This window comes from Daphnia pulicaria, chromosome 8 (assembly GCF_021234035.1).
Source record: "Daphnia pulicaria isolate SC F1-1A chromosome 8, SC_F0-13Bv2, whole genome shotgun sequence".
Taxonomy (NCBI): domain Eukaryota; kingdom Metazoa; phylum Arthropoda; class Branchiopoda; order Diplostraca; family Daphniidae; genus Daphnia; species Daphnia pulicaria.
The window spans coordinates 9,051,661-9,078,184 of record NC_060920.1 but is presented as its reverse complement, the minus strand read 5'-3'; the positions used below and the strand labels follow the sequence as shown (position 1 = coordinate 9,078,184).

At 43.2% G+C, this 26,524-nt stretch overlaps 4 protein-coding genes across 14 annotated transcripts in view; 2 read left to right on the top strand and 2 right to left on the bottom strand.

Moving 5' to 3' along the window:
• LOC124310830 (serine-rich adhesin for platelets-like) overlaps positions 1-18,440 on the top strand; it is a 30,609-nt gene extending 12,169 nt beyond the window's left edge. The window contains exons 6-17 of one of the 8 annotated variants that reach the window (XM_046774884.1): positions 7,583-7,969; positions 8,884-8,929; positions 11,541-11,662; positions 12,592-13,173; positions 15,193-15,198; positions 16,074-16,160; positions 16,391-16,558; positions 16,682-16,864; positions 16,981-17,193; positions 17,295-17,414; positions 17,512-17,652; positions 17,738-18,440. In XM_046774884.1, the coding sequence (XP_046630840.1) occupies positions 7,583-7,969; positions 8,884-8,929; positions 11,541-11,662; positions 12,592-13,173; positions 15,193-15,198; positions 16,074-16,160; positions 16,391-16,558; positions 16,682-16,864; positions 16,981-17,193; positions 17,295-17,414; positions 17,512-17,652; positions 17,738-17,809 (2,127 nt within the window). In that variant the 3' untranslated portion in view covers positions 17,810-18,440. Of the gene's footprint in view, positions 1-7,582; positions 7,970-8,883; positions 8,930-11,519; positions 11,663-12,591; positions 13,174-15,192; positions 15,199-16,073; positions 16,161-16,390; positions 16,559-16,681; positions 16,865-16,980; positions 17,194-17,294; positions 17,415-17,511; positions 17,653-17,737 lie in introns of all 8 variants that reach the window. The other 7 variants (XM_046774882.1, XM_046774883.1, XM_046774886.1 and 4 more) reach the window with 7 other exon arrangements.
• LOC124310854 (tyrosine-protein phosphatase 99A-like) overlaps positions 1-26,524 on the bottom strand; it is a 691,797-nt gene that overhangs the window by 181,885 nt on the left and 483,388 nt on the right. The window lies entirely within an intron of this gene.
• Positions 98-4,811, bottom strand: LOC124311285 (OV-16 antigen-like). 2 transcript variants are annotated; one of them, XM_046775720.1, is made up of 5 exons: positions 4,188-4,811; positions 3,737-4,104; positions 2,227-2,423; positions 1,039-1,175; positions 98-554 (listed from the first exon to the last, which is right to left on the bottom strand). In XM_046775720.1, the coding sequence occupies exons 2-5, from the start codon at positions 4,073-4,075 to the stop codon at positions 238-240; spliced, it is 990 nt and encodes a 329-aa protein (XP_046631676.1). In that variant the 5' UTR covers positions 4,076-4,104; positions 4,188-4,811; the 3' UTR covers positions 98-237. The 2 variants fall into 2 exon arrangements, with proteins under 2 accessions (XP_046631676.1, XP_046631675.1); XM_046775719.1 differs by having other exon boundaries at positions 3,737-4,797.
• LOC124311174 (oxysterol-binding protein-related protein 2-like) lies at positions 19,011-26,521 on the top strand. Of its 3 annotated transcripts, XM_046775540.1 has the most exons (15): positions 19,011-19,177; positions 19,656-19,805; positions 22,380-22,551; positions 23,767-23,891; positions 23,971-24,056; positions 24,195-24,304; positions 24,425-24,583; positions 24,652-24,764; positions 24,877-24,961; positions 25,076-25,140; positions 25,201-25,243; positions 25,322-25,424; positions 25,533-25,673; positions 25,766-25,986; positions 26,060-26,521. In XM_046775540.1, the coding sequence occupies exons 3-15, from the start codon at positions 22,526-22,528 to the stop codon at positions 26,160-26,162; spliced, it is 1,380 nt and encodes a 459-aa protein (XP_046631496.1). In that variant the 5' UTR covers positions 19,011-19,177; positions 19,656-19,805; positions 22,380-22,525; the 3' UTR covers positions 26,163-26,521. The 3 variants fall into 3 exon arrangements, with proteins under 3 accessions (XP_046631496.1, XP_046631497.1, XP_046631495.1); XM_046775541.1 differs by lacking the exons at positions 19,011-19,177; positions 19,656-19,805 and adding an exon at positions 21,753-22,088 and having other exon boundaries at positions 25,325-25,424; XM_046775539.1 differs by lacking the exons at positions 19,011-19,177; positions 19,656-19,805 and adding an exon at positions 21,755-22,088.

Genomic DNA, 26,524 nt, shown 5'->3' with positions numbered 1-26,524 from the left:
CAACTACAGACACAACAATATAGGGCCAAGTATAGCCCTCTCATATTTTGGTAGTCGTCGTTATTTGCTATTGGTTTGGTACAGGCAGGCAAACTCATCATCGTGACACACAGTGTATTGATTTTTTCGCTTTTCCGATGGTCGTTAGATAGTTATTGTTTGTTCTATGACGTTGAAAATGGGGGGGGGGGGGATGGCGGAGGTGACGGCAGCGGTGGGGTTGGGCGATTGAATAGGTTAGGAGAGGAGGAGACGCTGCTGGATGTGGATGAGACTCTGCCTCCTGAGAAGGCAGCCCTCGATGGCCAGCGGAACAGACGAGTCGAATTCTGTCGTGAAATAGTTAATGGCCGTCGGCTGGCCGAGCCGGTGAAGTTGGGCGAATTTCCGGGCGCTGAAACGGGCCCTCGACGCCCAATCGCACGGCTCTGCGTGCGGCAACCCCCTCGTGTTGATGATTGATCCGTCCGGCTGCCTGTGGGCCAGGAAGATGAAGCGATGCTGGCCGCCTTTATGCGACGGCAGTGGGCCAAGGTATTCCGCCAGCACATCGCCTGTGTGTACACAATCCAGCACAGGCAAAAGATAAAACAAAAAACAAAAAAGAAAAAGCAAATGAGAAAAGAAATAAAGAGTGAGTGTTTATACTTGTACAGCCATCACCACTTTCACTAGAGCTGGGAAGGAGGAGAAAGAAAGAAGGAAAAGAAGAAGAAGAGTGTAGGCAGCAGCACGAATGAGGAGGAGGAGAAGAAGTTTATCGATTTGCGCGTTACCAGCTCCCCATTTTCCCGTGCCTCTCAGCCGATGGGAAAATCGAGGGAGATTGGAAATCAATGGAAATGGCTGGGCTCCCCCGCTAAAGGCAAAAAGATCTTTTACCGCGGTCGGCCGGCTCGTATTAGTTCAGTGCCATTAGGAAAACGGCTCTGATCATGTCGAGGGGGGGGAGTGTACATTTCAACCGCATAGTTTTGAAAACAGGAGCCTTGTATAGAAATAGATAGATAGATACACTCTGTGTGTGTTTGGACTGACCTCGTTCGATATCCTCGTCAGGGATGTTGACCACCAGCCATTGTAGGAACTCTGAGTAAATGCTGTTGTTTCGACTAGGCACGTCCGGATCGATGGCCATCAGCGTGAAGAGTCCTCCGCTTCCATTAGTCGGGAAACTGTTAAGCCCCGGCGGAAAGAAAAGATTTTTTGTCAGAATATTCAACACACATTAAACAAATTTAGTTTCAATTTGCTATACAACACCCCTTTTTATTTTCATCTCTTTGGCCCTGTGATCTTTGGCAACAATTTCATTGAAATGAAGTTGAAAAGAACCTAGTCTTGTTTCTCTCTCTCTCTTTCTTCTTGGTATTCCGGAAGGATACGTATGCTCACATCAATATGAAAGGAAGTCTAACTGCGAATCATATTAGCCCGGGTATTCCAGTTAATACCATGGCCTGGACCTATCTGGAAGGGAGGTACCGGTACTACAAGCGGAGCTCAAAAAATGGGAGAATCAATAAGGAACGAGAATATTTCTTTTTTTTTTTCGTTGTTGGTAAAGTCATGAAGTTGAAAATAAAATTGAAAAAATAAAGGGGGAAAGTGAAGACCTTCCCTCGTGCTCTCTCGACGAGGTTGTCGACCGTGAAGGAACACGGCCGCGATGGGGGGGGGGGAATCCCGTGGGAGGGTAAAGAAGCGCTTGAGTGATTCCCTCCCATCTTGAAATCCATTTGTCTTGTTTTATATCATTTGCGATTCGAATGGGCCCTTCCGCCATTCTCCGTCCTCCGCAACTTGTGGGGCTTACACGCACCGGTTCCCGACAACCGGCCGACGTTCCCTCCCCAGTCTCTTTAGTACACGTGTCGTGCCAAGTCACCATCAAGTGATTCCAGGCAACCAAAAGGCCCACTAGACTAACAGATGAAGGAGCCTCTTGGTCGTGCTGTTACACTTGCGGGAGAGACAGTAAAAAAAATTGTGTCGGTGTCGAATAACAAACGGTTACTAACGAAGCTGCGTCGCATAGGGTTCCCGCATCAACTGGGTTAGTAGTAGTAGGATGAGGTTAGGTTGAAACGGTTGAATCGAAACGTATCGAATTACCCAAGTTCTCTGAATAGAAAGCTTGCTCTTTGGCCAGCCCAAAATGTGCTGGAGTTGGTTGATGTGTAAGGTGGAATAGATAAATGAGCTAGTCGGGAACTCGAAACTCACTTGACTTGCTGCGGCTGAAGTTGAGTTTGACGTGGGACGAGCTGATTGCCCATATGAACGCAGGCATGGTCGGCGTAATCAACGTTGACTATGTAGGGCGGTACGGCATCGACAATCTGGCCGAGGACGCCGTGACGGCGCAAGTCGTCCGTCATCATCTGACGCCACTCTTCGTCCGAGATTTCTTCGGCTTGAACCTTAAAACCAAGAAAAATAGAAAAGAAAGAAAATGTTTAACCCCGTCATCGACTCCTTTTTTTGAATGTTTTTTTATGTTTTCCACGTCCCGACCCTCCTTTCTCTGCCGTCACTTTCACCGGATCTGTGACACACTTAAACTTTCACTACGGGACTGGATGGAGAAAGTGAATATTTTTTAGTCGGGTCTTAAAAAATTCTTCAACACACGGACCTCGTTCGCTCGCCCTTCCAAATAAGGTGGCGGTGGCGAGAAAGAAAAAGTTAAGAGAAGATCAACGCGAGTAGATTGTCTGAGCTCCGCGTTTCTCCTTTGGGGTTTTTAGTTATTTTTTTTTCTTTCCACCGTAGGTTACGTCAGGGGGTTTAAGGTTTATTATATTTGGGAATTATTCATTTATTACGGTCGAGCGGCTCGGTTGGTCGGTCGACTTTTGCCCTGAAACTTTCCTTCAAAGTCTGGGCCCCGTTAAAAGGATCAAGTTGCCGGGCTGCGGATGCCGTGACTCTTTTTACTCCCTGGCGGGGTATTGTTACGCTCCAGCTAGGATCCACACAACCCGACATGGCAATCAATCGAATTGGGAGAGAGAGAGAGAGAGACCCTTTGTCTCGATGCCTATTGGTTTTTTTTGTTTTTTCCTGTCCCCCCCTTGCGCAATATATCGTGGTTATATCTTCCGATATTTGGCGGGCCGTTTGAAAATGTTTGAGAGAAAATCAGGATTAACGACTAGCTATTGTCTTTAACTGCGCTGCCGAAGGGACTGCGTGGGCTGGGCTGGGCTGGGCCCCGTAGTTTCTTACGGCTCTCCGCACTTGTCCAATAAAGCCGCTGCGGATCGTGGACCGACACTGACGAATTTATTCGATCCATCCACTTCTCTCTAGCGGGTCGAGCGAAAAAAGAAACACCGCTAAACATACGTCACTGACAATACCCCCACCTCCCTCCTCCCCATTTCCTGTTGTTGTTGTTGTTCTTCTTCTTTTAAATGAATGGGGTGGGGGAGTGAGGACAAGACTGGCGCTATCGCTGGGCTTAGAGCCTCAGCCACTTCAAGGCTTTACTTAAATCTATGTATGAGAAAAGAAAAGCCCAGTGAACACACACACACACTTCGATCCACTTGTTAAAAAAGGAGTCGCCAACGGGAGTTAGCGGGAGCGGTTGTCTTGGAAAAGCGAAAAAAAAAAAAAAACTTGAAAAAATAGAAAGTCAATCTGTAAAGAAAAGGAGACATGTCTCGAGCGAAAAACACAGCAACAAGAAAAAAGTGGAATGTAAAAGAGACGGGGGCGAGTTGCTTACGCTGAAAGGCAAATTGAATTGCGCGGGTTCCCACGGGGATGATAGGAGCTGGACGCGGTCAACCTGTTCCGCGTTGGCGGTAGTCGTCGTCGTCGTTGACGTCGACGATGGCAATGGCTCTGAATGGGCGCCGCCTCTGGACGGCGAAGAGGAGGAATCGGGAGTCGAATCCGTCCGAGATGAATGAGACAGCGGATGAGATGAAGAGGGCGAAAGAGGAACGAGCGGCCCTAACGACGAGGAGCTGTGATTCAATCTATGCGGCAGCGGCGAACCTAATGACAAGCCAATCAAGTTGAGCGCCAGCAAGGCGACGGCCACCGGCGTCTTCCCTGACATTTTCCTCTTTTTGCCTGGGATCTGCGGGACTTTTTTATCTTTTTTTTTATGTTTTTAAACCGTCGAAAAGAACGAGATTGAGGGGCGAGAACAAAGCGAGAATATCACTTACGCTCACATAGAGATCGCACAGGGCACTGAATCACATCAAGACGCCCAAAAAAGGGACGTCGGGACTTTGTCACTTGATGAGATGGGACCGTTCCAGAAGCTTGGCAAAAAGGCAAGCGACGATTGCACTTTTTCTCGCTGAAGAACGTGTATCACGCCCTTTTGGTTCTTGTCTTGTGTTTTTGATGATTTCCTCCTTCACACTGTGCGGATGGCAAGTGCTGCACTAAAAGCCGTCACTATTTAGTGTTTTGAGTCACGGACCAACGACTTGTTAGGACTCAATAGCCTGGGCTCTGTTGTGTGGCGGCGGCGAAGCGGGCGAGCGGATTGCCAGTCTTTTTTGAATGTGTTCCACGAAACTCTAACGTTCTACTGCTGCTCGTTTGTGTGTTGTTAGCAGTTCTCTATCATTCCCTCCCGTCTCTTTTTCTTTCTTTTTCTTTCTTTTTCTTCGTCTTCTTTTGGCCATTGAGACGAGTGAAAGTGGGACCCGTGACGAAGAAGGAGGAGCAGGTTGTGTGTGTGTGTGTGTGGTTGGTTTGGGGTCCTCGATTTTTTCCGTCTCCCTTCTACTTTGCTCGTTTTTTCTTTGACATTTTGGGTTGTTTTGTTTTTTGTTTTGAAGGGGGGGGGGAGATCTTCCGTCAGAGTTCCGGGTCGCACTTTTTTGGGATAGATTTCCAGGTATAGGTTTTTTGTTTTGGAAGTTGATGCAAGGAGGAGCGAGAGAGCAGGTGATGCAACAGCTGATTGATTGGAGAGAATAAAGGAAACCGGTCCAGTAGCTGGTAGCCCCCCCTTGGTTCACCTACACCAGTCATTGTTTTTGGTTGTTTTGGTTGTGTTTTTGTTTTCCAGAGCACACCCCCCGTTGAGAATTCAACCAAAGGCGACCAAAGGGAACAGAGATAGATGTTGGGTCCGTATAGCGGTGACGGTGTTATCGTCATAATCATCCCATTCCAGCTTTTCTCTTTTTGTTTTTCCCCGGCCTTTCCAGTAGTCTCTCATTTCGTATGAGTTTGGTGTGCTTCCCTCTGTTCACTCTAAAATGGAGGGGAAAGAAAGAAAGAGAGAGAGAGCTTTCATTCGTTAAGTCAAGTTTTCTCCCATTCAGACACCGAAATAAAATCAAATAATAAGCTGGCGATATAAATTTCATTAGTAACTGCGACGTACTGCTCGCTGTGACCGCAATTTCTTGTTGGGTATTCTGTAGTAGTTCTGTAGTACTGTACTGGTGTCGTCCGATCCAGATGGGATTTTATTTATTTTTTAATTTCCGCTCGGCCGAGTATCAAGAATACCTTCTAGCTCTGTTGTCGCATGATTTGATTCGCATCTAATCACATCCATGGCCTGAAATTACGACACGAATTTTCCCTCTTGTTAAATTTGTCAAATAGAAAAGAAAAGAAACAAAAATTGGATTTTATTTTTTTGGGGTCAGTTTGGACAGTTTTTCCGACCAATCAAGTTGGGATGATTTCTGTTGGCGTTGCTGAATGAGCGCAATGCGGAGAGCGTGTTCCCAGAGTCCGCGTAGTTTTTATTTTAGTTTTTTTGTTTATTTTTTTAGATTTCCCCTTCGTACAACGGGAGGGGCCGCCCTATGAAATACGCTTTTCTCTCTCTTTCTACCTTTTTGGGCGTTCGTGTCTTTGACTTGATTCCAATACATAATAATGTGTTTGTGTCTTTCTTGAGTTGGCTGGTGCCAGGGCTGTCGCTATGACGACGGTCGCGGACACAGCGACGTCATTACGCGCACAAATATCCAACAAGAAAAAGGGGGAAAAAAAGAGAACCGGCTGCTTTCGAATCTGCAGCAATTCAAGGCTTTTTCTTTCGTTCTCTCTACGTACGTGCGGGTTATTTTTTTGACGGTCTGTTATTACGTCTGTTTTAGGCAGCCCCGCCCTTTTTATTTCTTCTTTTTTTTTAGAACGAAATAAAAAAAAAGCCAACGCGCCAAGTGTAGAGAAATAAAAAATATAAAACGGAAACCAAAAAATAAGCTGCAAATCAACAGGGACCATCTGGCTGCCGTACACCTGCGTCCTCATTTGCCTCTCTGTGTGTGTGTGTCTGTTTGATTATTTGGAAGTGCGGGCGACCTATCGCACGAGCGCTCACGCCAAAGCCGAGTGTGTGTGTGTATAGAGAATACGGGATGTGTGTATCAAAACGGGGCAGGCCCCCGCCATTGGTCTCGTATTGCACACAACAGGGACCGAAACGGGCCGGCGTGTTGTCTCGATAACTGCAGATGTTGCACATCCAAAAAGAACTGGCTTCCGCCGTTGCTTTTTCACGATGATTTTAACTGTAAGTCTTATTTCTCTCTCATTTCTTTCTTGCTTTTCCGACCCACCAGCAGCCGGGATGGATCCTATTTGTTCGTGTAACTCTGACCATATCATCTATTTTTATTGGCATTTCTGGGCCTATTCTTTTTTTTTTCTTGCTTTTTTTATCCGGCACATGGATGAAGGGCAGAGGCTTGCTTTTATTACAGTGCCGTTATGTCGCCACCACCAAATTTTTCTTCTTCGTCGTCTACTTGGTGGTGGTGCAAGATTTTTCCTCAATTTTGGGTTTGGGTTCTGGTTATGTTTTTCTCGCCTTTTTTACATCGTTTTGGCAATTGATCGCCGACGGTCGGCACGGGTCCCTTATACTATATACATTTTTTTTATTATCATCATCATCATTCTCTCGCGTCTTCTACTTTTTGGGGCCGACTTTCTCTCCAGCCCGTGACGATGTCGAGATGAGATTGGCGTGCCGTGCGGGATCCCTTCATTTCTTTGTGGCTCGTTGGGTCTTACCATCTCCTAACGACGACGACGCCAACATACGGGGCCTTGGCGACCGAGTCCGGCCGATGGGGAAATGATAGCGAGAGAAGGAAAGTCAACGGCCGTCGACAAGTTTGAAAAGAGACGGGACTCATTAAGAACATGAGGCAGGACAAAAAAAAAAAGGAAAAATAATAATCTTACATATCCTCTACGGTCCTCTTTTTCCTTTTTATCTCCATCTCTCGAGCTCGTGGACATTTCTGTCGTCATTCCTCGTCTGCTCTTATACACACACACACACAACGTCGTCTGTTAGTTTTCGTACGACAACAAGAAAATAAGTCAAGGAAGAGCGGGAGGGGCCAACAAAAACTTTTGTGATGGATTTTTCAGTTTTCGTGGAATGACGGAAAGTCTTTCTTCCGTGTTTGGATGGCAACTGATGGGGCTGCTGCTACTGCTGTGTCTATCTTGATCCTATACATCCATCTTGATATCTCTGGACCGTCTCTTTTCTCTCTTTCTGGCTTTCCCGACGACTGGCATCTCGGGTCTTTTGTTTCAAACGACAATAAATGAAATTGTGAAGGCGCGCCCACCCGTTGCTTCGGATGTCGGGCGAGCCCATCCGACGACGAGGATTGGGGCCGCTCCTGTGCCGACGTCTTCATCACCGCCCACTCCGTCGTCGCTGAGATCGGCTTCGACGGCGTCGTCGTCTACTCGGTCGTCGCCACAACAGCAACAACAACAACAGGGACAACAACAGCAGCAGCAAGTGCAGCAGCAACAGCAACAGCAACATCTTCAACCGTCGTCGACTGTGTCGGTGGCAGCGGCCGCCACGGCAGCGCTGACCAACGGGACGGCGTCGAGCCCATCGTCTTCCACCGGAGGAGGCGCCCCTCCGCCGTCTCGCCAATCCGAACCCAAGGATCTCAAATACAGAGAAACGACGCCGTCAGCCAAGAAGAAGGTGACATGCATCGTCCGAGCGCTTCTGAGCACGTCACCAGCATCCCTCGATCCTTTTTCGATCGTTGACGATCGCCTTTTTTTTTCGATCCTTTTATTTTTCGATCCTTTTTTCCTATTTTGGCCTTGTTGCTGATCTGCTCCGGGGGTTTGAAGCATGCGGATTTACCCCCGGCAGTCACTTTTGACTCGATTGCACGCTCGTTATCTTGTATTTTGTGTTAATTCAATCGGACAATCAGACATAACAATAGAAGTAGAAGAAGAAGAAGAAGAAGAAGAAGCTGAGCCAAGAAACTTGAAGGCGCACTCGTCGGTTGCGCTCACACACAATGTCTCACTGCGGGAGCATTTTGCGGTGAGGCGGAGAAAACAATCAGCGTCATCATGTCGGGCGCGCTCTGAATTCTTCTTCGTGGCCAGTTGTTGTAGAAGAATGTTGTTTCGCGTTGAATTACATTCTTTGATTATTTCGTGAAACGGGACAGAAAAGAAGACATATGGATAAACACTTTTCAAAAAATAATAAATGTCTACTCTTGCCGTGTATAGTTATTGCATGCGGCGTTGGCGAGCATGAACATGTCCCGTCTATTATCGCTTTATCTGCGTCCCTTATTTTTTAAAATTCATTTTTATTCGTTTATTCGCCATTTTTTTTTATTTCGTCGTGTGGCTCCGGAAGGAAAACCATTTTTTTGTTGCCATTTGCCCGTCACATTCTGGATGTTTATGCCTTGCGTGTTTACCCGTTTTTTTTTTTATCATGAATGTGACGACCCGCCCCCGCTGTGTGTGTGTCGCATCCATAACGTCCGAATGATATTCCCATTTCGGATAGTTTATAATCCATTTAATTTCTCCGTTTTGGCATTTTCAAATCAACTTATTTTGTCGTTTTTTTTTTCTTCTTAGGATGACAACTCGAGCCAGAGCAAGAAGAAAGGGAGGAGCAAAGAAGGTAACGTAATTTATTTTTTCCCTTATTCTATCTCAGAATGCAGACAATCTCGAGATCAAATGCAAAATAGATGGGTACATATTTATACATTTATAAAAACATATATATTTCAAGTATAGCAAATTTTTTTTAAAAAGGATTCCCGAGTTTGTATTTGTTTGTTTTTGTTTGTTTAAATTAAATTTCGGCTTCACTCGCACCATTTCCCATTTGGCAAGCGTGGTTTTTATAAAAACACATAAACAAAAACAAACCAACAAAAAAAAAACTAAAGCAAGAATTTGTATGCGTACATATCTAGTAGAGTTAAAGAAAAAAAAAAGAACCCTTGTTTCTATATATTTTTTTTTTCCTATCTTGATATCTTCCTTTTTATTATCTTGGGCATCGTGGTCGACATGATTTGGCTGCATCGACCTTATTTTTCTTTCTTTTTTTCCCTATCTTTCGCACCGCCATCGTCTTATTATTGGCGGCCTCTTGAGGTTTTTTTTTACTATTATTCTTCCTTTATAAATTTGAATTTCAACAAACCCCCCCAAAAAAAACAAAAAAAAAAAAACACCCATTTCTTTTTGCAATTTGCGGCCCCGCTAGCTGCTTGACATGCTCCAACGAATCAATCGTGATTTTGCCAATGAGTTGTAACTTGTTCAATTTCTTTGCTTGGTGATAAGAAAACAGCATTAGGGAGGAGAGAGAGAGAGAGAGAGAGAGAGAAGGGAAAAGAGGCCATTGGGCCAGTACTCCTGTAATTATCTTAGAATTTCTAATGCCCGCTTTCTTTCTTTCTTTCTTCTTCTTTGATTCGATTTATTCTCCACATTTCCTTTTATCAGATTATCTTTGATTGAATGCCACGTATCACACACACTAGACATTATTCAAGGCCGTTCGTGTATTCACACTAGCAGTAGTGAAAGTTCGTAATTGTTTTTTTGTTTTTTTAAAATCATGATTGATTATCTTTCACACATTTTTATCGCAAAAAAAATGTTCTTGGCTGGAAATCGCCATCCAAACTTTCCCACGGCTAATTATTATTCCAAACAGTTTGCACAACTGTTCACTACGTAAATCACTTGCGTATCCGTTATGTTTTTTATTGGACGGTTGTACTCTGCCACCCGATCATCTAAACCGTAGCGAACAAATACTACGCTCTGCACAAATAATTGGCTTTCTAATTCGATTCCCCACCGACTAATGACGTTGGCTATAGTACTTTCTTGGGCGAAGAAAATTCGAACAGCACCTCCTTGATCACCTCCCCCGGTGTGTTTGTACCTGTTGGCACAACATCACGACGAATTTGAGCTATGACGTAGTAGAAATTTGCTGTAGAAAGATGCACATTCAGGAGCCAGAATGAAATGAAATAATGACCATTTTTTGGAATTAAGCGGGATGTTAGCTGAGACGTCCCCAACATTTTCGCCGATTGTCTTAATCACTGCGTGCGTGTGTGTGTGTGTGTTGAAAACGAAACAATTTCGCTTTTCTGTTTCCATTTTCGGTTGTTAAGTTGGTTCGTTTCCGTCGTGGGTTAATGTTACGATTCCCCCCTTCCGATTTCATTTGTTTGATTTTTGAATTTTTTTTTTCTTTTTTTTCTTTCTTTTTTTTCCAAACAAAAAAAACAAAAATCCAAACAAACAAAAAACAAAATTTCACGCTGATGGTGGGGGTACATCTGTTCTTCTTCTCCTTCTTCCCATGCGTTGTCGGTGAGCATATATATTATACACATCCAATTTTAATGCCCGTTTTGCCCGTAGACTATTTCACTCCTTCACTTTTTATACTTTTAGAATTTTGTAGTTTCGTTTGTTTTTTTCTACAATTCTTCACCTCAACTTAAACAACGAAATTTTTATTCCTTAAAAAAAAAAAAAGATTTATTCCTTTTTTTTGTGCGTGTGTGTATGATATTAAACGCGGAATTAAGGAAAAGAAAATCCAATAATGCCTGCGTGTCCGTCCATTTTCCCCCCTCCCATTTTCAATACGTCTCTCATCGTCCTCCTCCTCCCTCTAGCCCCCCGTGTTTCATCATCGCATGCATGACATGCTTCTTGCATTTCTTCTCTTCACCTTTATTTGTTATTTGACGATGGTGTCGAGCATGAGAGACATTGCTGCAACCCACAAACCCGATTGCCATTTGCCATTTTGTGAGTCGAAAACTTGTCCGCTCGTGACCGTGTCCGTCAAACTCAAAGTTCGAATTTCAATTCGTCGTCTTCTATTGCCAAATAAAAATCTAATACAAAGGCGGTTAATCGTTTTTTACAGCATGGCATTATTACGATTCGGTTCCAAATTTTTATTTGTTTCTGTTCTTTTGTCTCTTTGGTTTGATTTGGTTTTTCTTTTCTTTTTTTTTAATTACCTGTTTTGTGTGTTTCCGCTTCCGGATGGTGGATTCACGGATTCACGAGAACACAAAAGTTCCGCCAACATTCCAATTAGTTGATTCTTTAATTTTCATTAATAAATTAAAAACTAATCAAGATTTTTTTTCTTTTTTTTTTCTTATTATTATCGGTTTCTTTTCATTTCGTTTGTGTCGTCGACGGTTGGGCAACAGTGATGGTTCACGAACCTGCAGTACTCATCGAAGGTGTTTTATTCCGCGCCAATTACCTGGGCTCAACGCAGATCGTCTGCGAGGGGCAGCCGACCAAATATACTCGCATGATGCAGGCGGAAGAAGCCGTTTCCCGCATCAAGGTAAAAATCACATCACCTGCTTTTATTTGCTACCATATCAAAAAGTTCCTTCTCTTTTTGAAATTGATTCAATAACCAAACGGTCAAAACGAATTTCATAGATTTGATGAAATTACGCACTTGCGCGCGCATATTATTCTACATACACACATTTAAACTCTACTACACACACGTACACACGGAAAAAAAGAACAGTTAAAGAAATGCAGTTACACACACACACACACACACAAACCACAGGGAGAAAAAAAGAAAGAAAGGAAAGAAACGGAGATGCTAATGATTCCCCATAATTTTCCCATTTACCCCCCCACCACCGAACCCGCTCTTCCTGATTTCCCCAGACCGTTCCTGTCCTTTTTCGTTACAACCCTCCCGCTGGGGGGGCATTCGCCATTTGCCCTTCCTATATAGGTCTAATACTACTACTACTACTGCTGCCACTACTACTACTACTCTTTTGATCTTATAACCTTCCTTGTGATTTTAAAGAAAAAAAGAACTAACTCTTGACTACCTTTAACCCATGAATTATTTTTGTATTTCTTTATTTTTCTTGGTCTGGTGACTGGAACGGAATGTTTAAGTTATTCTTTTTATTTTTCCTTGGGCTATTTATAGTCGGTCAATTGTAGTCTGTCGGATATACATGGGTAGTTTAGATTCACTTTTGAATGTTGATATCAAAAGTAGTAGAAGAGAGATCCGTGTGTTGTCTCCCGTTGCACACTTTGCCCCTTCGTTACTGTCATTGTGTCTAGAAACAATCAACACGAAAGATTCAAAATTCGTTAATTCGACTCGCGGGAGGACTTCTAAGTGCAGGATCGAATGCCATTGTCTTTCCTTTTTTGTGTGTCTGTGTGTTGGGGGGGGGGGGTACCGTTTTTCTTGTCACATGATGGAATGTATCGATCATCGCCCGGTAGGATCAAGACATTCGTCAACACAATCGCGAAACGGCCAGCGATTCGTCGCCGGCCTCCATTTCCTTCGACGACGATGACGAAGAGGCTGATGACGCCACCACGGCCGCTGATGAATCGCTGCCGCTTTATTTCAATGACGAAACGCAGCCGGAATCGAGCGCCGACGTGTCGGTCAGCAACAGCAGCAGCACTCGAATTCACGTGAATCCTCAGAGCGAGACGGACGTCACGTCCCGATCGTCTTGCGACTTTAACGCCAACGTTCCGTCTTGCCCGCCCTGCCAGGAGCCTCAGACTCCAGTCTCCCCCGTCCCGCAATCCGGGGGGTCTCCCCATCCGGCTCCGCCGGGACGCTTTTACCAAGAGGAGGATCCCGACGAGGAGCGGCTGGACGAAGAGGAGGAGGAGGAGGATTCGCCGTGTGCCACCTCGTCGAAAGTGATTCACGGCTGCAGTTTCCGACTGCTCTACCATGGATTGTCGGAAATCGACGAACTGCAACCGGATAGCTCGGCGGCATCCGGCTGCTGGAAGTACCGCACTAAAAAGGGCATGGTAGAAGAGGCTGTGCTCAAATTAAAGGTCGGTCATTGTTCCAAGCAAACTCGACGGAAAAAATTAAAAAAATTAATTAAAGAAGAGAAACAAAAGCAAAAGACTTTGGGATGGGAGAAAACTTAAAAGTGGGTAGGGCGGAATTTATTTATTTATTTTTTTCTTAGGGTTGGATGGAAACGTTTGGAGAACGGGGGGGGGAATATTGGAAGAGAGGAGACAATGTTATTCATGTTATTGGCACGTTTACACGATATTTGATGATGTTGCTCTGTCGCTTTTTCTTCTTCTTCTTTGCTACTTGCATGGCTCCTCTCACTTTGGCCGCCGATATTGTCGTCCCCCCTGATATTGTGTGTTTTGCACTCGGCTGGATGGCTACGATGTCGTCGCAAAGAACGTGACTTGCTCGTCATTTCTCCCTTTTTCCTTCAGCTTCTTTTGTTGTCGATATTGTTGGGCGTCGCCCAATTTTGACGGGGCGCGCCCAAATGTGCTGGGTTGCACTGAACTCCCTCCGCCCTCGAAAAGAGAAAAAAGACGGCGACAATAGGATGGAGGAGGATGTCGAGAGGGGGGAGGCGAACGAACGAGAAATACATTGCGTCGAGAGCTCCCGTAATATGGGGCGTCGAGGCTCATTACCAGCGTGTTTCCTCTCCCGCCTTTTTCTCATTTCGGCTGCTTTTTCTTCTTCTTCCTTTCTGTCCCGCGTTCCAGCTACTGGCCTCCCGAAGATGTGGAGAGCCATATCTTGCGAGACGGCCATATCCCGGAGTCTTGACACATCAAGTCGAGCTCCATTCCCCTTGAGTGTTTCCAAACATGCCAAACTCCGCCCTCTCGATGGTAATCAAGACACTGTCTATTATACACATGCATATGATATACACACAGCTATATCTATTTTCCCTCCTCCTCCTCTCTCCTGCGAGATATTATACGCGTCCATGTTGTATAATTCATGGGGTCGGGAGTGATCTCCATCGGGCCTTTAGTCGCCGGGAATTTCCGATTTGATCTGCCCCCCCCCCTCCCCATCTTGGCATTTGCCAACGGCAAAGAGAAGCGCGACAAAAAGGGACTCTCCTATTCAGAAAAAAAGGGTTCTTAAGGGCTAAGCCTCTTTTTGGAGCTCATATTCTTCGTCTTCTTCTTCTTCTTCTTCTCAGCTTTTTTCTTCTTCTCCTTTTTTATTACTTTGAGATTTTCCTGGTCGCCCATTCTCCGGCTAGGAGCGGCTAGGAGCGGCTAGGAGGATTGAGCTAGGGACAATTGAGGGATATTTATTCACTTTTCTTTTTTTTCCCCAACGACTTTTCAACACCCAATTGAGTGAATGGGACCATATTCTTTAGGGCATTGAGATCAGTCGGTTTCAGTCGCTAGTTGTTTGCCCGTTACTTAAGAATTCAATGGCGTCGAAAAAGGAATAGAAGGGACTCTCTCCGTGTGTCTACTCACTTTTGGCTTCTCTTTCTTTGTCGTGTACACTCTTACTGCTGCTGCTGCTCATCCAATCATGCTCGGGAGATTTGAATTGCCTCGTCTGTTTGCGAATGTCGTGTATTATCCCATTCGTCGCCTGCCTCTCACTCATTTGTGGACCACTTGAATCCGTTCCGCCTTTTCCAGCTCATTCCGCTCTCCCTCCGCAATCTCCGGAATAATTTTCTCGACTATAGGTAGACCGAACACTCGCGCGCGCACACACACACACACACACACACACACCGAAACTGATGCCAGACAAAATGTTTTGACATTTTTTGATTCAAAACGTTTCACTCACTTTTTGATTTAGCATATGCCACACAGGCACACACACGCCATCGAAAAAAAAAAAAAATTAATTAATTTATAATATTTTTTTTTGAACCACAATATTTAGTTTGACACGTCAAACATTTAACAGAAAAAAAAATAATTTTGGGAAATAATTATTATGCCGTATTTACATATGAATATTTTGTCTATTTTTATTTCTTTTGTCTTTCTCTCCCTTTCTTGCTTGCCCTGTCGTGCGGTAATGGTCTTGTTTGCTAGGCCCTGGTGAGTCCATTATCTCCTCTCTTTATCTCTTGGTGTCGTCTGTTGTTGTTGTTGTTGTTGTTGCTGTTGTTGTTTCGGTCATCGCCGTCTGGTGTAATTGTGTGTTGAGAGACGTACGAAAAAAGAAAAAAAAAAAACGGGGCGGCTACCTACTCCCTCTGTGTATCCACACAAACTCTTTGACAGCGACCGTTGTCCGCCCGTCTGAGCAGCAGCCGCCGCCGGTTGAAGCGCTCCGCGTCTTGCGTGTCTTGTCGTCCATGACAGAGACATGCCACCACCGCTCCTTTGCTCGACTCTTCTCAGCCTCAACTCGACGTGTGTGTGTGGTGTTGTATTGATTCAATCAAGGGGCGACCACCACCCTCACATGTATCCTGGATGTAAAGTTCTTTATACCCAAAAAGAAGAAGGAAAAAAAAAAGACCTAATTTAGTCCCTTATTGTTTGTTGAATGGATGCTGGGAACGGATCTCTTGAACGTCGACAAAAGAAACACGAGCGAGAGAGGACGAACGGGAAAACGGTCTGAAAGAAGCGGAGAGCAAAGCAGTGGTCTGAGAACAAGTCTTTCGACAGACATGATCCCACGCAAAAATCGCGGAGCGCATCCAACGAAGACGCTTGTGGATATACAGAGGGGGGAGGAGGATTCCTCTGGATTTAGTTTGCCAACGGCCGATATTAATTTTTGTTTGCGCTCTGCTCGCCGAGAAAGAGAGAGAAAGAGATCCGTAAAAGAGAGAGAGAGAGAGAAGAAAGAAAGAATGCAGACATACCGATCGTGAATGGAATCTTTTTTGGCTATCTTTCATTTTCATGACTCCTCTGTTCATCCTCCTACTTCTTCCTCGACGGGAAATGATGAAAATTAGGCGCCGGAAGGAGAAACGCAGCCGACGACCGAAGTGGACCTCTTCATTTCCACGGAGAAAATCATGGTCCTCAACACGGAATTGAAAGTCAGTTGGAGATGAAATATTTGATCATGATTTTGTTTTTCTTTTTCTTTCTGCATTTCTTTGACGTTTTGTTTTCGGTTCATTTCTTCCGCCGCACGTGCTTTGCCTGGCAAACGGCGACTCGGACTACCCAAATTGATGTCTTATTATTTCTCTCTGGTTCTCAAAGTCTCTATATAACATATCCTCTTTGTCGTTTCTCTTGTGTGTTGTCTGCCCATCTTCTCCAGGAAATTATGATGGATCACGCCTTGAGAACCATTTCCTACATTGCCGATATTGGAGACCTCGTCGTTCTGATGGCCAGGAGGCGGATGATAACTCAGGATGGTGAAGATTCCAGCAACAAAATTGCCAAGACGCCCAAAATGGTCTGTCACGTCTTCGAGAGTGAGGAGGTAACAAATGCTTTGATGACAACCGATAGATTCTGATGCTGTGCTGCCATTCGACTGAGAATGATACTCATGCGACGGGCCGTTTGTCATCGTTTTATTTGGTTTTGTTTGTTTCTTTTACAGGCCCAGTTTATTGCCCAGTCCATTGGTCAGGCCTTTCAAGTTGCCTATATGGAATTCCTGAAAGCCAATGGCATCGAGGACCAGAGTTTTGTGCGCGAAATGGACTATCAGGAAGTTTTGAATTCTCAGGAGATATTTGGCGACGAGTTGCAAATGTTCGCCAAGAAAGAGCTGCAGAAAGAGGTACGTATTTATTAGCATAATTGCCCGTTCACTGAACCCGAACGGCGACCAAGCCGCGTGCACACGCGGGGCTCTTGGGTCTGCATACTTTATGGATGCGTTCCAATTGCGTTCAGGTCATCGTGCCGAAAGCCCGCAACGAAATCCTGGGAGTCGTGATCGTCGAATCGGGATGGGGGTCGATGCTCCCGACTGTCGTCATAGCCAATCTGGCACCGGCTGGAGCGGCTGCTCGATGCGGCCAGCTCAATATCGGAGACCAGATCATCGCCATCAACGGCATCAGCCTTGTGGGGCTGCCCCTCTCCACCTGTCAGACTTACATCAAAGTAAAGACTCAATTTGACACATTTTGACCAAGGTCTTCAAGTCATCTTCAAATGTCTCTCTAAACTTCTGGCGGGCTTTTTGGATTTGTCTTTTTTTGCAGAACGCCAAGTCGGCGACGGTGGTTAAACTAACTGTGGTTCCTTGCCCACCCGTGGTCGAGGTGAAAATCAAACGACCCGACACAAAGTACCAATTAGGTTTCAGCGTCCAGAACGGAGTGGTCAGTTGCTTTAAGTTACTTAATGAGTCCTGAACTCTCCTTTTAGCATTTTCGGAGCTTAACGAGTCGTCGCGTTTGAACTTTTTTTTTCCGGCAGATTTGTAGCCTTCTGAGAGGAGGGATCGCTGAACGAGGCGGAGTTCGTGTCGGTCACCGGATTATTGAAATTAACGGTCAAAGTGTCGTTGCCGTACCTCACGAACGCATCGTTGGTCTTTTGGCAACTTCCGTCGGAGAGGTAAAGAACTGAAAAATTGGCCTTTTCATTTCATCAATGGCTCCCAATTGAAAATGTTGAATAACTTGAATTTGATTTCATTCAGATAAACATGAAGACGATGCCCACCTCCATGTTTCGCCTTTTGATTGGCCAGGAAACTCCTGTCTACATCTGATAGTCACAGAAACCTTGTTCGTACTTTTCTGCTTATGTTTTGAATTGACCCCGTCGAGAGCTCTTCACAGTCTCGCATCTCCCCTACGGCGTCGTCAATATTTTTTAAATATTTCGGAACCGTGAAACGAAACGAAGAAAATGGAAGACAAAAAAGAAAAAAAAAAAAAAGGAATCATCGTGTATTTCACTACCAGTGTGCTGCGATGACTGATGGTAACGTGTCGGTTATTATTAGCATGTCGTTCAACAACGCATTACGAACCTTACGGTACCAGAGACGACCGAATCGTTGACGTCGATCGAACACGACGGCCATCGGACCCATTCAGCGCCGGTCAGAACTTCTCTATCCACGTCTTTTCTCCATACCCAACTTAAAATTTTAGGTTTCGATCTAGTCTCCGTTGGTTTTAATTGCTGTATGCTCGTTTTCCTTTCATTTTTCCAAGTCATTTCAACAGAGGAGAGTGAAGAAAGCAAAGCTCGTATTCTTTCTTATTTTTCACAAACCATATCTCATATCAACCGCGCTTTGCTACTATCGAGATGTAAGCTTTCTGTATTATGCGTGTTTGTTGGCTTCCTACTGTACAGTGTCGCCCACAAATACAAACGTAATGGCCATTGAATAACATCGACGACTGAACTTTATTCGACCGAAACTTCATCGCACTATTATTGGCCTGCAATCTTCTGCAATCATTTCAAAGTGAAATTTCCCAAAATTCTTTACAACGAAGTTGAAGAGAGTAGTCTCATTAAAATAAAATACATCTTAGTTGCTCGTGATTGTTTAACTGCCGCATTAATTAGTAAATTCGTAATTTTTCACAAAACTATTCATCAGTCACTAGTTCACTCTTGGAACCAATACGTAGACTCGTCGAAGTTCATTTTTGCGACGATACTTATTGAAATAATTTGTTCTCTCTTGGCTTCCAAGAGGGTAGAGGGTCTTATTGTGGCGGTATTTGCTTTAATTATCTGTGGGTTTCGTGTAAAAATAAGTTTTTACTTTTATCTTGACTGTGGTAGGGGGACTCAGTGTCACTTGATGAGACGTACTAATAGATACTCAAATAGCGCGGGTGAAAAAACCGCCTTTATCGGGAGTCGATTTTTAATTCTATCGATCGATATCTTAGGCAATAAGACATGGCTAATTAGAAGATTAGTGTCGTCTGCTCTCTTTTTGCTTAAAAGTATAAAAAAAGAGACAAAGTTTAAGATATAGAAAATGGAACGATTAAACATTTAACTGTTTTAAAAACGTACGTGGCTGCACGAAAAATCGGGCAACAAATAAAATTACCTGTGGGCGTCTTGTGAAGTCTGGTGTCGCGGCTTTCCATGCTGTTTCTATCAGGTAAATAAAACTAAGACTACATATGGAATAATTATGGGAGCTTAAATAAAAGATTTGAATCTGTTACAAATTTATGAAACATTAGTTCCTGATTAGCATTCATCATGAAATCCCCCTGTCGATGCATGGCAGTTTCAAGTTTGTTTGCACTTTCTACCGATGTAACCTTTTTGCAGATTTGAGGCCTAAGCCAGCCGTTATAACACCATGATATGCAACTTGGTTTGCTTTTGCTGGTATTAACCAGTTATCAACAACAATCTCACTATCATCGCTTGGGTAATTATGTGTGTTACTTTTATTCCTGTGGCATGCTATATTTGAATGATGCAATTACTTTCAAAAATGCAGTATTATTACTGGAAACTTGAAACTCTCCCATTTATTAAAAATCAGGGTTTACCCACTGTCTTCTTTTCCCTACTTGTTGTTTATGTGAATATTTTTCGTAACCCAATTTTTCATTTTATATGTTTAGGTAAACAGCATCTAGTTTGATTGGAAAAACTCTGTCCTCGTGTACACCCATGTGAGTGTATTCACGAGGACGCCCCCTTTCCGTCATTGAACTTTTCTGCGGATGGAGCACTTATTGTGGATGCCTGGCTGTATTTCCCAGGCTTAAAGTGTGAGAACAATTTATCTATTTTCTGCTTTTTTGGTGGCGTTGAGTCTAAATCGTTGCGTAGGAAGGAGTACAATTATTCCTGAACTAGGCGGTTCACTGGAACTTTTTTCTCTTGCCGTATTTGTTTTCTCAGGAAGGGTTCATGAAATAACTCACATGTAGAACGACTGCAGATCAGGTCCACAACTTTGTCTGTGTGTGTAAACAACAAATTCAGAAATATTTTAACTTTAAACATTCAATCAAAGTGCAACTAGAAAATTGTATGACCAAAAGGGACCTACCGGCACCTTTTCGTTCGAAAAAAAAATCTTATTCGTCGAAAAGTCAACCGACGAGTTTGGAATGTAGGTTTATACTAGATTTAATTTTGCAATCGATTGAGTTTTTCATTCTCAAATCAAACTGAATTCTCGGCAAAAACGATATGTATGTAAATTGTAGATTCAAATCTTAGAATCAAAGAAATCGAACGTTACCAGAGTTTCATAAGTAAACTTTCACAATACTGAATGTAGATAAGTAATAAAAAACGACCACATACCGGTAGTAAGGTTTCCTTTTCACAAATGTAGCGTTATTGATTGAACTGCGAATGTTCTAGAACATTTTTCGCAATTCGACCAATTAACTAGCGTTTATTAGAACTGGTTAAAAAAAAGGGTAGCTTTTCCTGTTTAATATTAAGCTGTGCTGGATCCTTACAGAAACCTATTTTAATTTAGATTTGGTGACGACCAATATCTTGTCAAATCATTGTTCGTTAAAATCCATTAACGTAATTCCGGTGTTCTCCGAGAGCACTCAGTACTCTCTTTGTGCTGCACAATCTAATAATGCGTAATCCACGTCATTCGTACAAGAGATTTTCCGTTTGCGTCATTGTCTGCTTCCTTACATCAGCAATCGTAATAAAGCTCAAATTGTGTAACGAAAGGTTTCTATAGGAAACTGCGTTTAAATAACCACTACAACTTCCCCGCTTTGTTCAGTAGGGCTACACAGAAATCTCCGAATTACATATTAATCATCGAAACTAGGTAAACGGTTAAAACCATAAAAAAATCTATTTCCACCCAAAGGCGTTCTCTTTTCAGTCTACTGTTTGCAGAACTAAAAAATTTTCCCGATACCCATTCGTTTAGCATAACGCGTTTCATTGGTTAAAGTGAAAGATCAGAAAGCATTTCGTTGGATTCTCAACAAAAGAAGCGGTAATCGACTTTGAAAATCGGGCAAACCACAGAGCATCACCCGTCGATTGCTATCATCATGCTGGGTTATTTGCAACAAGGTATATAATTTATTTGGACATTAAGTAACCAAGTTTGGGAAAAAAGTCCTACACCACCGCTGATGTGGGTCGTTACATTTTAAGCCCGCATGTTGGCCAACTTTTACATTAATACTAAGCAGATTGTTTATGAATCTGTGACGCACGATAAATTCGTCTGTTGACACACCTGAGCCAGAAAGATACAATAAGAATCGATAAAAGTCGACGGAAGATACCGCGCAAGTGCAAACAAAGTTGAATGGTACTTGGGCACATGCGCAAAAGCGACGTCGGGCCAAGCAATCCATTACTTTGGCAATCTAAAGTTTCTTATAATTTTACCTCGTATCGTGTAGCTGTCTGCGAAGTTGCGCGCTACGTAAATAACACACGTATGTGATTTGTAAGAGGGTTGGAAGGAGTAAATCATGCAACATTCTATTAACGATTATAGAAAGAGGCAAACATGCCCGGAAAATGTGCATGTAATCTTCGTGCATTCCAATGTCTAACATTTCATGCACGTGCAATTAACAGCGCCGACTTGGCGTTCTCCTCAACGGCCTCGTGAGTCTTGCACGGGAATTGATAAACGAAGAGTGTTGCTTATAGTTCTAGAGTCTCAATCGGTGGGTGCGATAGGGAAAGATAAAACGATCCGAGGGATGTATTTGTTTCAAAAAACAAAAAAGGCAACAACAAAAAAACAGAGTGTGGATTTCTCAGTGATTTGCTCGGCGCAACTGCGACTCCGTCATCGGGAAACTATGAGCTGGTCTTCAATAAAAGCGGCCAATGGGGAGCGCTAGAAGGATCCAGAAATATTTCAGCTGTAGATGTCGCTTCCGAGTTGGGTTTGGGCTGGGTTCTGAAACGTTTGCCTTTCGGAACCTTTGACGGAGAGCTCCGGGAGAGCATGGACGTAGTGTTGCCACAGAACGACGAAGTGCGAGTGTGTGAAAGGTGTTTGGAGCTCTAAGGATCGCGTTTTTTGAATGCTGTTTTCGGTAAGCTCCTTCCTTTGTCCTGTCATCTATCTTTAGCCCTTGATACATCAAATATTCACGCAAGTTGCATATTGTATCATGAATTCATCGTCAATTGAACACATCAAAGAACTTGTTTAAACCGGTAGCTTCCTTCAAAGGACTCGATGCGACTCCAAAAAGTATTGATTCGATTCCTGCCGCCTATCCCTTGCATAGCTTTGTCTATATGCTCGGCTTTGTCAGCCTCTTGTAATCAACGTGCAAATTATTTCTCCTTGTTCCTAACGGGCGCTCTTGTAATTCGTACAGGTCAATAAGCACGCAACTGCACGTTGTATCAATCGAGGACCAGCCTGGGACGTCTAGACAGCAGAGCACTTCATCGCTATAAACAACACTCGGCGGGGTGGTGGAAAACTGTGATTTTTCAACAACAATATCAACCCAATTGCACAATGGACAGTGCCGTACGTCAACACAGGTAAACGTAAAAACAATTCCATCTGAATTAATTATTGCTGGTTGTTGCGTTGCGCATGAGTCACATCAAACAGTTGTTGCGAGTGTGTATAAACCTCTTAAGTGCTCTTACTGTACCATTTTTCCATCTCCTTTTGGGTGATCTTCAATTCATTCGCCTTTCTGGCGGTCATCCCGTGTATGGCCCTCCAAAAAGTTTGCCTTTGTTATACAATTTCGATAGGATATTATTCATCCGGTATTGTCTTTTAGGCTTTATTGGCAATTTCATTGAGAAGAGCTTTGTTGAATTGAATTCATTATTGCCGTCTGAAATGCTGACTTTTAAACGTCTCGTCCAAAAGCAACTAACTCGAATGAGATTGAAGGAGCCAAGGAAGACGCTTAAGAGAAATCCCGTTCTATGAAAATGGAAGTGGCTTTCTTAATATAGCATCTAGTACCATTGCAGGAAGGGTGAGGCACACATGAGAGCAAGGATTAGCGACCTTAGAGCTCCATGGTTTCGATTATAACGGGTCTCCGGTCTCTTGTGTTCTGGGAATTTGAATACGAAATCCATGGTTGGTAGTGCTGCCTATGATCACTATTCAAGCGTATATGTATATGATTTCGCTAGATTTTGATAGCATATCGTAACATCGAATGGAAAGAAAAAAGAATTGCAATTTTATTAGTTTGAAACTTGAGAGCGTATATACCATATGCTACACGCTACGTGTTTCAAAAAAACAATAAGAAGACCATAGTATACTTTTTGGGCAGACAATTGCATTACAGAACACTGGAGAAGGTTTTAACCGAATTTCTCTGGTAAAATTCGATTTTCACGAGTTTTCCCTGGAAAATGGTTAGATAATTCGTTTTCTCGGTTTCAATGCACTTAACGGGCGACAGGAAAACATTGCCTTTTCCACCTGATTTACCGTGGGCAGAAACATTATTAAAAGAATGTTCAATGTATTCCATGCACCAGGGGGGAAAAATCTAAATCAAAGAAACGTGTGTTAGATATTAAAACACGATCTCACAGATTGCGTACTCTGCACACTGCAATAATGTACGGTACCTTTGTCGTTTTCTGGCCGTATTGATCTTTAATCATTCTGGTACGCTGGACGCCTGGCGACTGCCCTGTCGACCATCGTAACTAGCCAAAGACAAACAAAAAAGTATATCAGTACTAATGATGTGATTATTATTCTGGGCAACACAGAGATCGTCTTCCATCAGTGGCAATTCCTTGCGGGGATGCGAGCCTATGGTCAGTTTTGAAACAAGTCATCGGAAAGGAGCTCTCCAAGATTACCATGCCCATTCAGTTTAATGAGCCTCTTTCATGTAAAGATTGCACTACGTTATTATTATTAAGCAAACGATAAAAAAAAACCCCAACATTTTTTTTCTTTTAAAATTTTAGTTTTACAGCGCCTAACAGAATTTATGGAATATTCTTATTTGTTGAACAAAGCGTCGGAAGCAACAGATCCTGCTGAGCGGATGCAAGTAAGTTTAGATTTCCTTCGTGTGTATCTTTTAAATTCAGTCAAATAAGTCGTGAATATATATTGGAAATCTGTGGTGCGGGGGGAATCGCCCCTTGTACGTAGTGAATCTCATTTGAATATTCTATTGATTTGTTAGTACGTGGCATCTTTTGCCGTTAGTGGTCTTGCATCCAACTGGCTTCGTTTGGGCAAACCTTTCAATCCATTGCTTGGTGAGACGTATCAAGATGAACGACAAGATTTTAGGTTAGTTTAGTTTTACACTTGATACATGGGCGTCATTTTTAATTTTTCACTGCTCAAGTCCGAATGATTATTTTGTAATTTTTTTTTTTTTTTTTTTTTTTTCCTGGATTAAAAATGCAGATTTATTTCCGAGCAAGTCAGTCATCATCCACCTATCTCAGCGTTTCACGCTGAATCGCCGGCTTTCCGCTTTTACGGTGATATAAATCCGAAAATAAAATTCTGGGGGAAAAGCGTCGAAATTCAACCCAAAGGCATTTTCACGGTTGAGCTACCCAAGTAAGTGACGTCGACAGAAAGCCGTAGAAAACCGTGAACAACATGGGCTAAACTTAGTCGATTAACAGATGGAACGAAACGTACACATGGTCAAATGTCAGCTGCTATGTCCACAATATCATTGTAGGGAAGCTATGGATGGAGCAGTACGGAACGATGGAGATAATCAACCATTCTAACGGTTAGTTGGTCCAATTAAAAGCTGGCTATTGGCGGGTTTCTCCTATATGTATATATTGTATAATACTTGGTTTGAAGTTCACGGACATCATTTCTACATTGCACACTCATAGGTTATCGATGCGAATTGAATTTCAAACCAGCAGGCTGGTACTGCCGTGATTTGCATCGCGTCGAAGGTTTTGTTCTCGATTCAAGGTATTTTATACGTCTTCCCAATTCTGATTATTTTAAAACATTTGGCTGGCAGTCTGCGATGTATCGATTTCAATGATACCACAATACGTCATTGTTTCATTTTCTGATATGCAGTAAAGCGCGGAGGTTGTTCTTGTACGGCAAGTGGACAGATTTCATGAAGTCAACCGACATAAAATGTAATGACTAAATTCCTTCGATAAATAAGTAACAGTTAAATGATCATATTTTAATTTTAGCTTACGATGAATACAATACTTCCAGTTCTAACCGAGGATTAAAGTATGTCGTAAGATGACTAATGCAAAAAAAAGTAGAAATTGGTTTATAATAGGATTTCGATTTTATTTACATTTGTAGCAGATCGGAAAGCTCAAAGGAAAGTGTGACGCACACGCCACGCAAAATGCTTGCAAAACTGAATAGCTTAACTATTGGCTCATTTAAGCATAGTACAGATGAGGTAAATCTTCATTCTACTTTAAAAAAAAAAAAGTGCCTTGTATTTTTGCGATGCAAAACTAATCATTGCGGAATTATTATCGGGAAATTAATTTCATTTTTGCTATAGGCGAATGGCTCAGACGATGGACATTGTCCGCCCGAACCTCCTGATGGCGAAATCCCCAAATCTAGCTCAACCATTTCACTGGAAATTCCCAACTCGACTACTTTGTGGATAGCTGATCCTCGTCCTTCATACTCAGCCGAGGTACTAGCTTAATCTGTAATCGTTAAACATGTCTGCGTTCTCTCGTGCAGGAAATCGATTAGCTTGCTTAATTTTCGTTTAAACTCTCGCAGTATTACCACTTCACGCTGTTCGCAATGGCTTCGAATGAGTTGCCGCCGCCAGAAGCGGGAATTAAAATCTGTCCAACGGACAGTCGATTTCGACCGGATATTAGACTGATGGAAGAGGGTCAAGTTGAACCAGCCGCTCAAGAGAAAACTCGATTGGAGGAGAAGCAGCGGGACGCCCGTAAAGCTCGTCGGAATCGCAAGGAAAAGGAAGAAAAAGCACGGTAAGTTGGTTTTAACTCATTTATAATAATTGGAAAATGATGATGAAAAGTCCAACTCCCTTAACACCCGTAGATGGTTTAAACCCTCTGTGCATCCACTGACAAAGCAAGAGTGTTGGTTCTACTCTGGAGGATTTTGGGAAACGAAAGAATATCAAGCAATCAATATTTTCTGAACATGATACCAATCAAATAGCTGTATACAACTATATTCGTTTACGATGATGTTTAGAAGTGACAAAAGTAGATCTATAAAGAGACTGTGGTTCATAGACGTGCGCAGTAAGAACCCCTTCTTTCCCCCCCTTGTACCCCTCGCTCGTCAAGGTCCATTCTGTCTCAGCTTACATTATAGATGGCACAAGCTGGTGACTTGCAATGGAATCAGGGACACGTACTGTAACCGCTAATGTATGTTGTGTATTCCTCACCCTAATCAGTAATCGTCGCACATAACTACCTGCCACAGTCCTATACTAGCACTGTAGGTCATGAATGAAAATATACGTTCACCATAATGTGAATTAAAAGCTTATTG

What these genes read in the sequence shown, in the direction of transcription:
- LOC124311174 (XM_046775540.1), top strand. Translation starts at nt 22,526, where the DNA reads ATGGACAGTGCCGTACGTCAACACAG. An exon ending in GGTTTTGTTCTCGATTCAAG is followed by an intron (nt 24,962 to 25,075) that starts GTATTTTATACG and finishes TCTGATATGCAG; the next exon opens with TAAAGCGCGGAGGTTGTTCT. An exon ending in GAAGTCAACCGACATAAAAT is followed by an intron (nt 25,141 to 25,200) that starts GTAATGACTAAA and finishes TTTTAATTTTAG; the next exon opens with CTTACGATGAATACAATACT.
- LOC124311285 (XM_046775720.1), bottom strand. Translation starts at nt 4,075, where the DNA reads ATGTCAGGGAAGACGCCGGTGGCCGTCGCCTTGCTGGCGCTCAACTTG. An exon ending in CTTCAGCCGCAGCAAGTCAA is followed by an intron (nt 1,176 to 2,226) that starts GTGAGTTTCGAG and finishes GGGGCTTAACAG; the next exon opens with TTTCCCGACTAATGGAAGCG. An exon ending in TGACGAGGATATCGAACGAG is followed by an intron (nt 555 to 1,038) that starts GTCAGTCCAAAC and finishes GTGTACACACAG; the next exon opens with GCGATGTGCTGGCGGAATAC.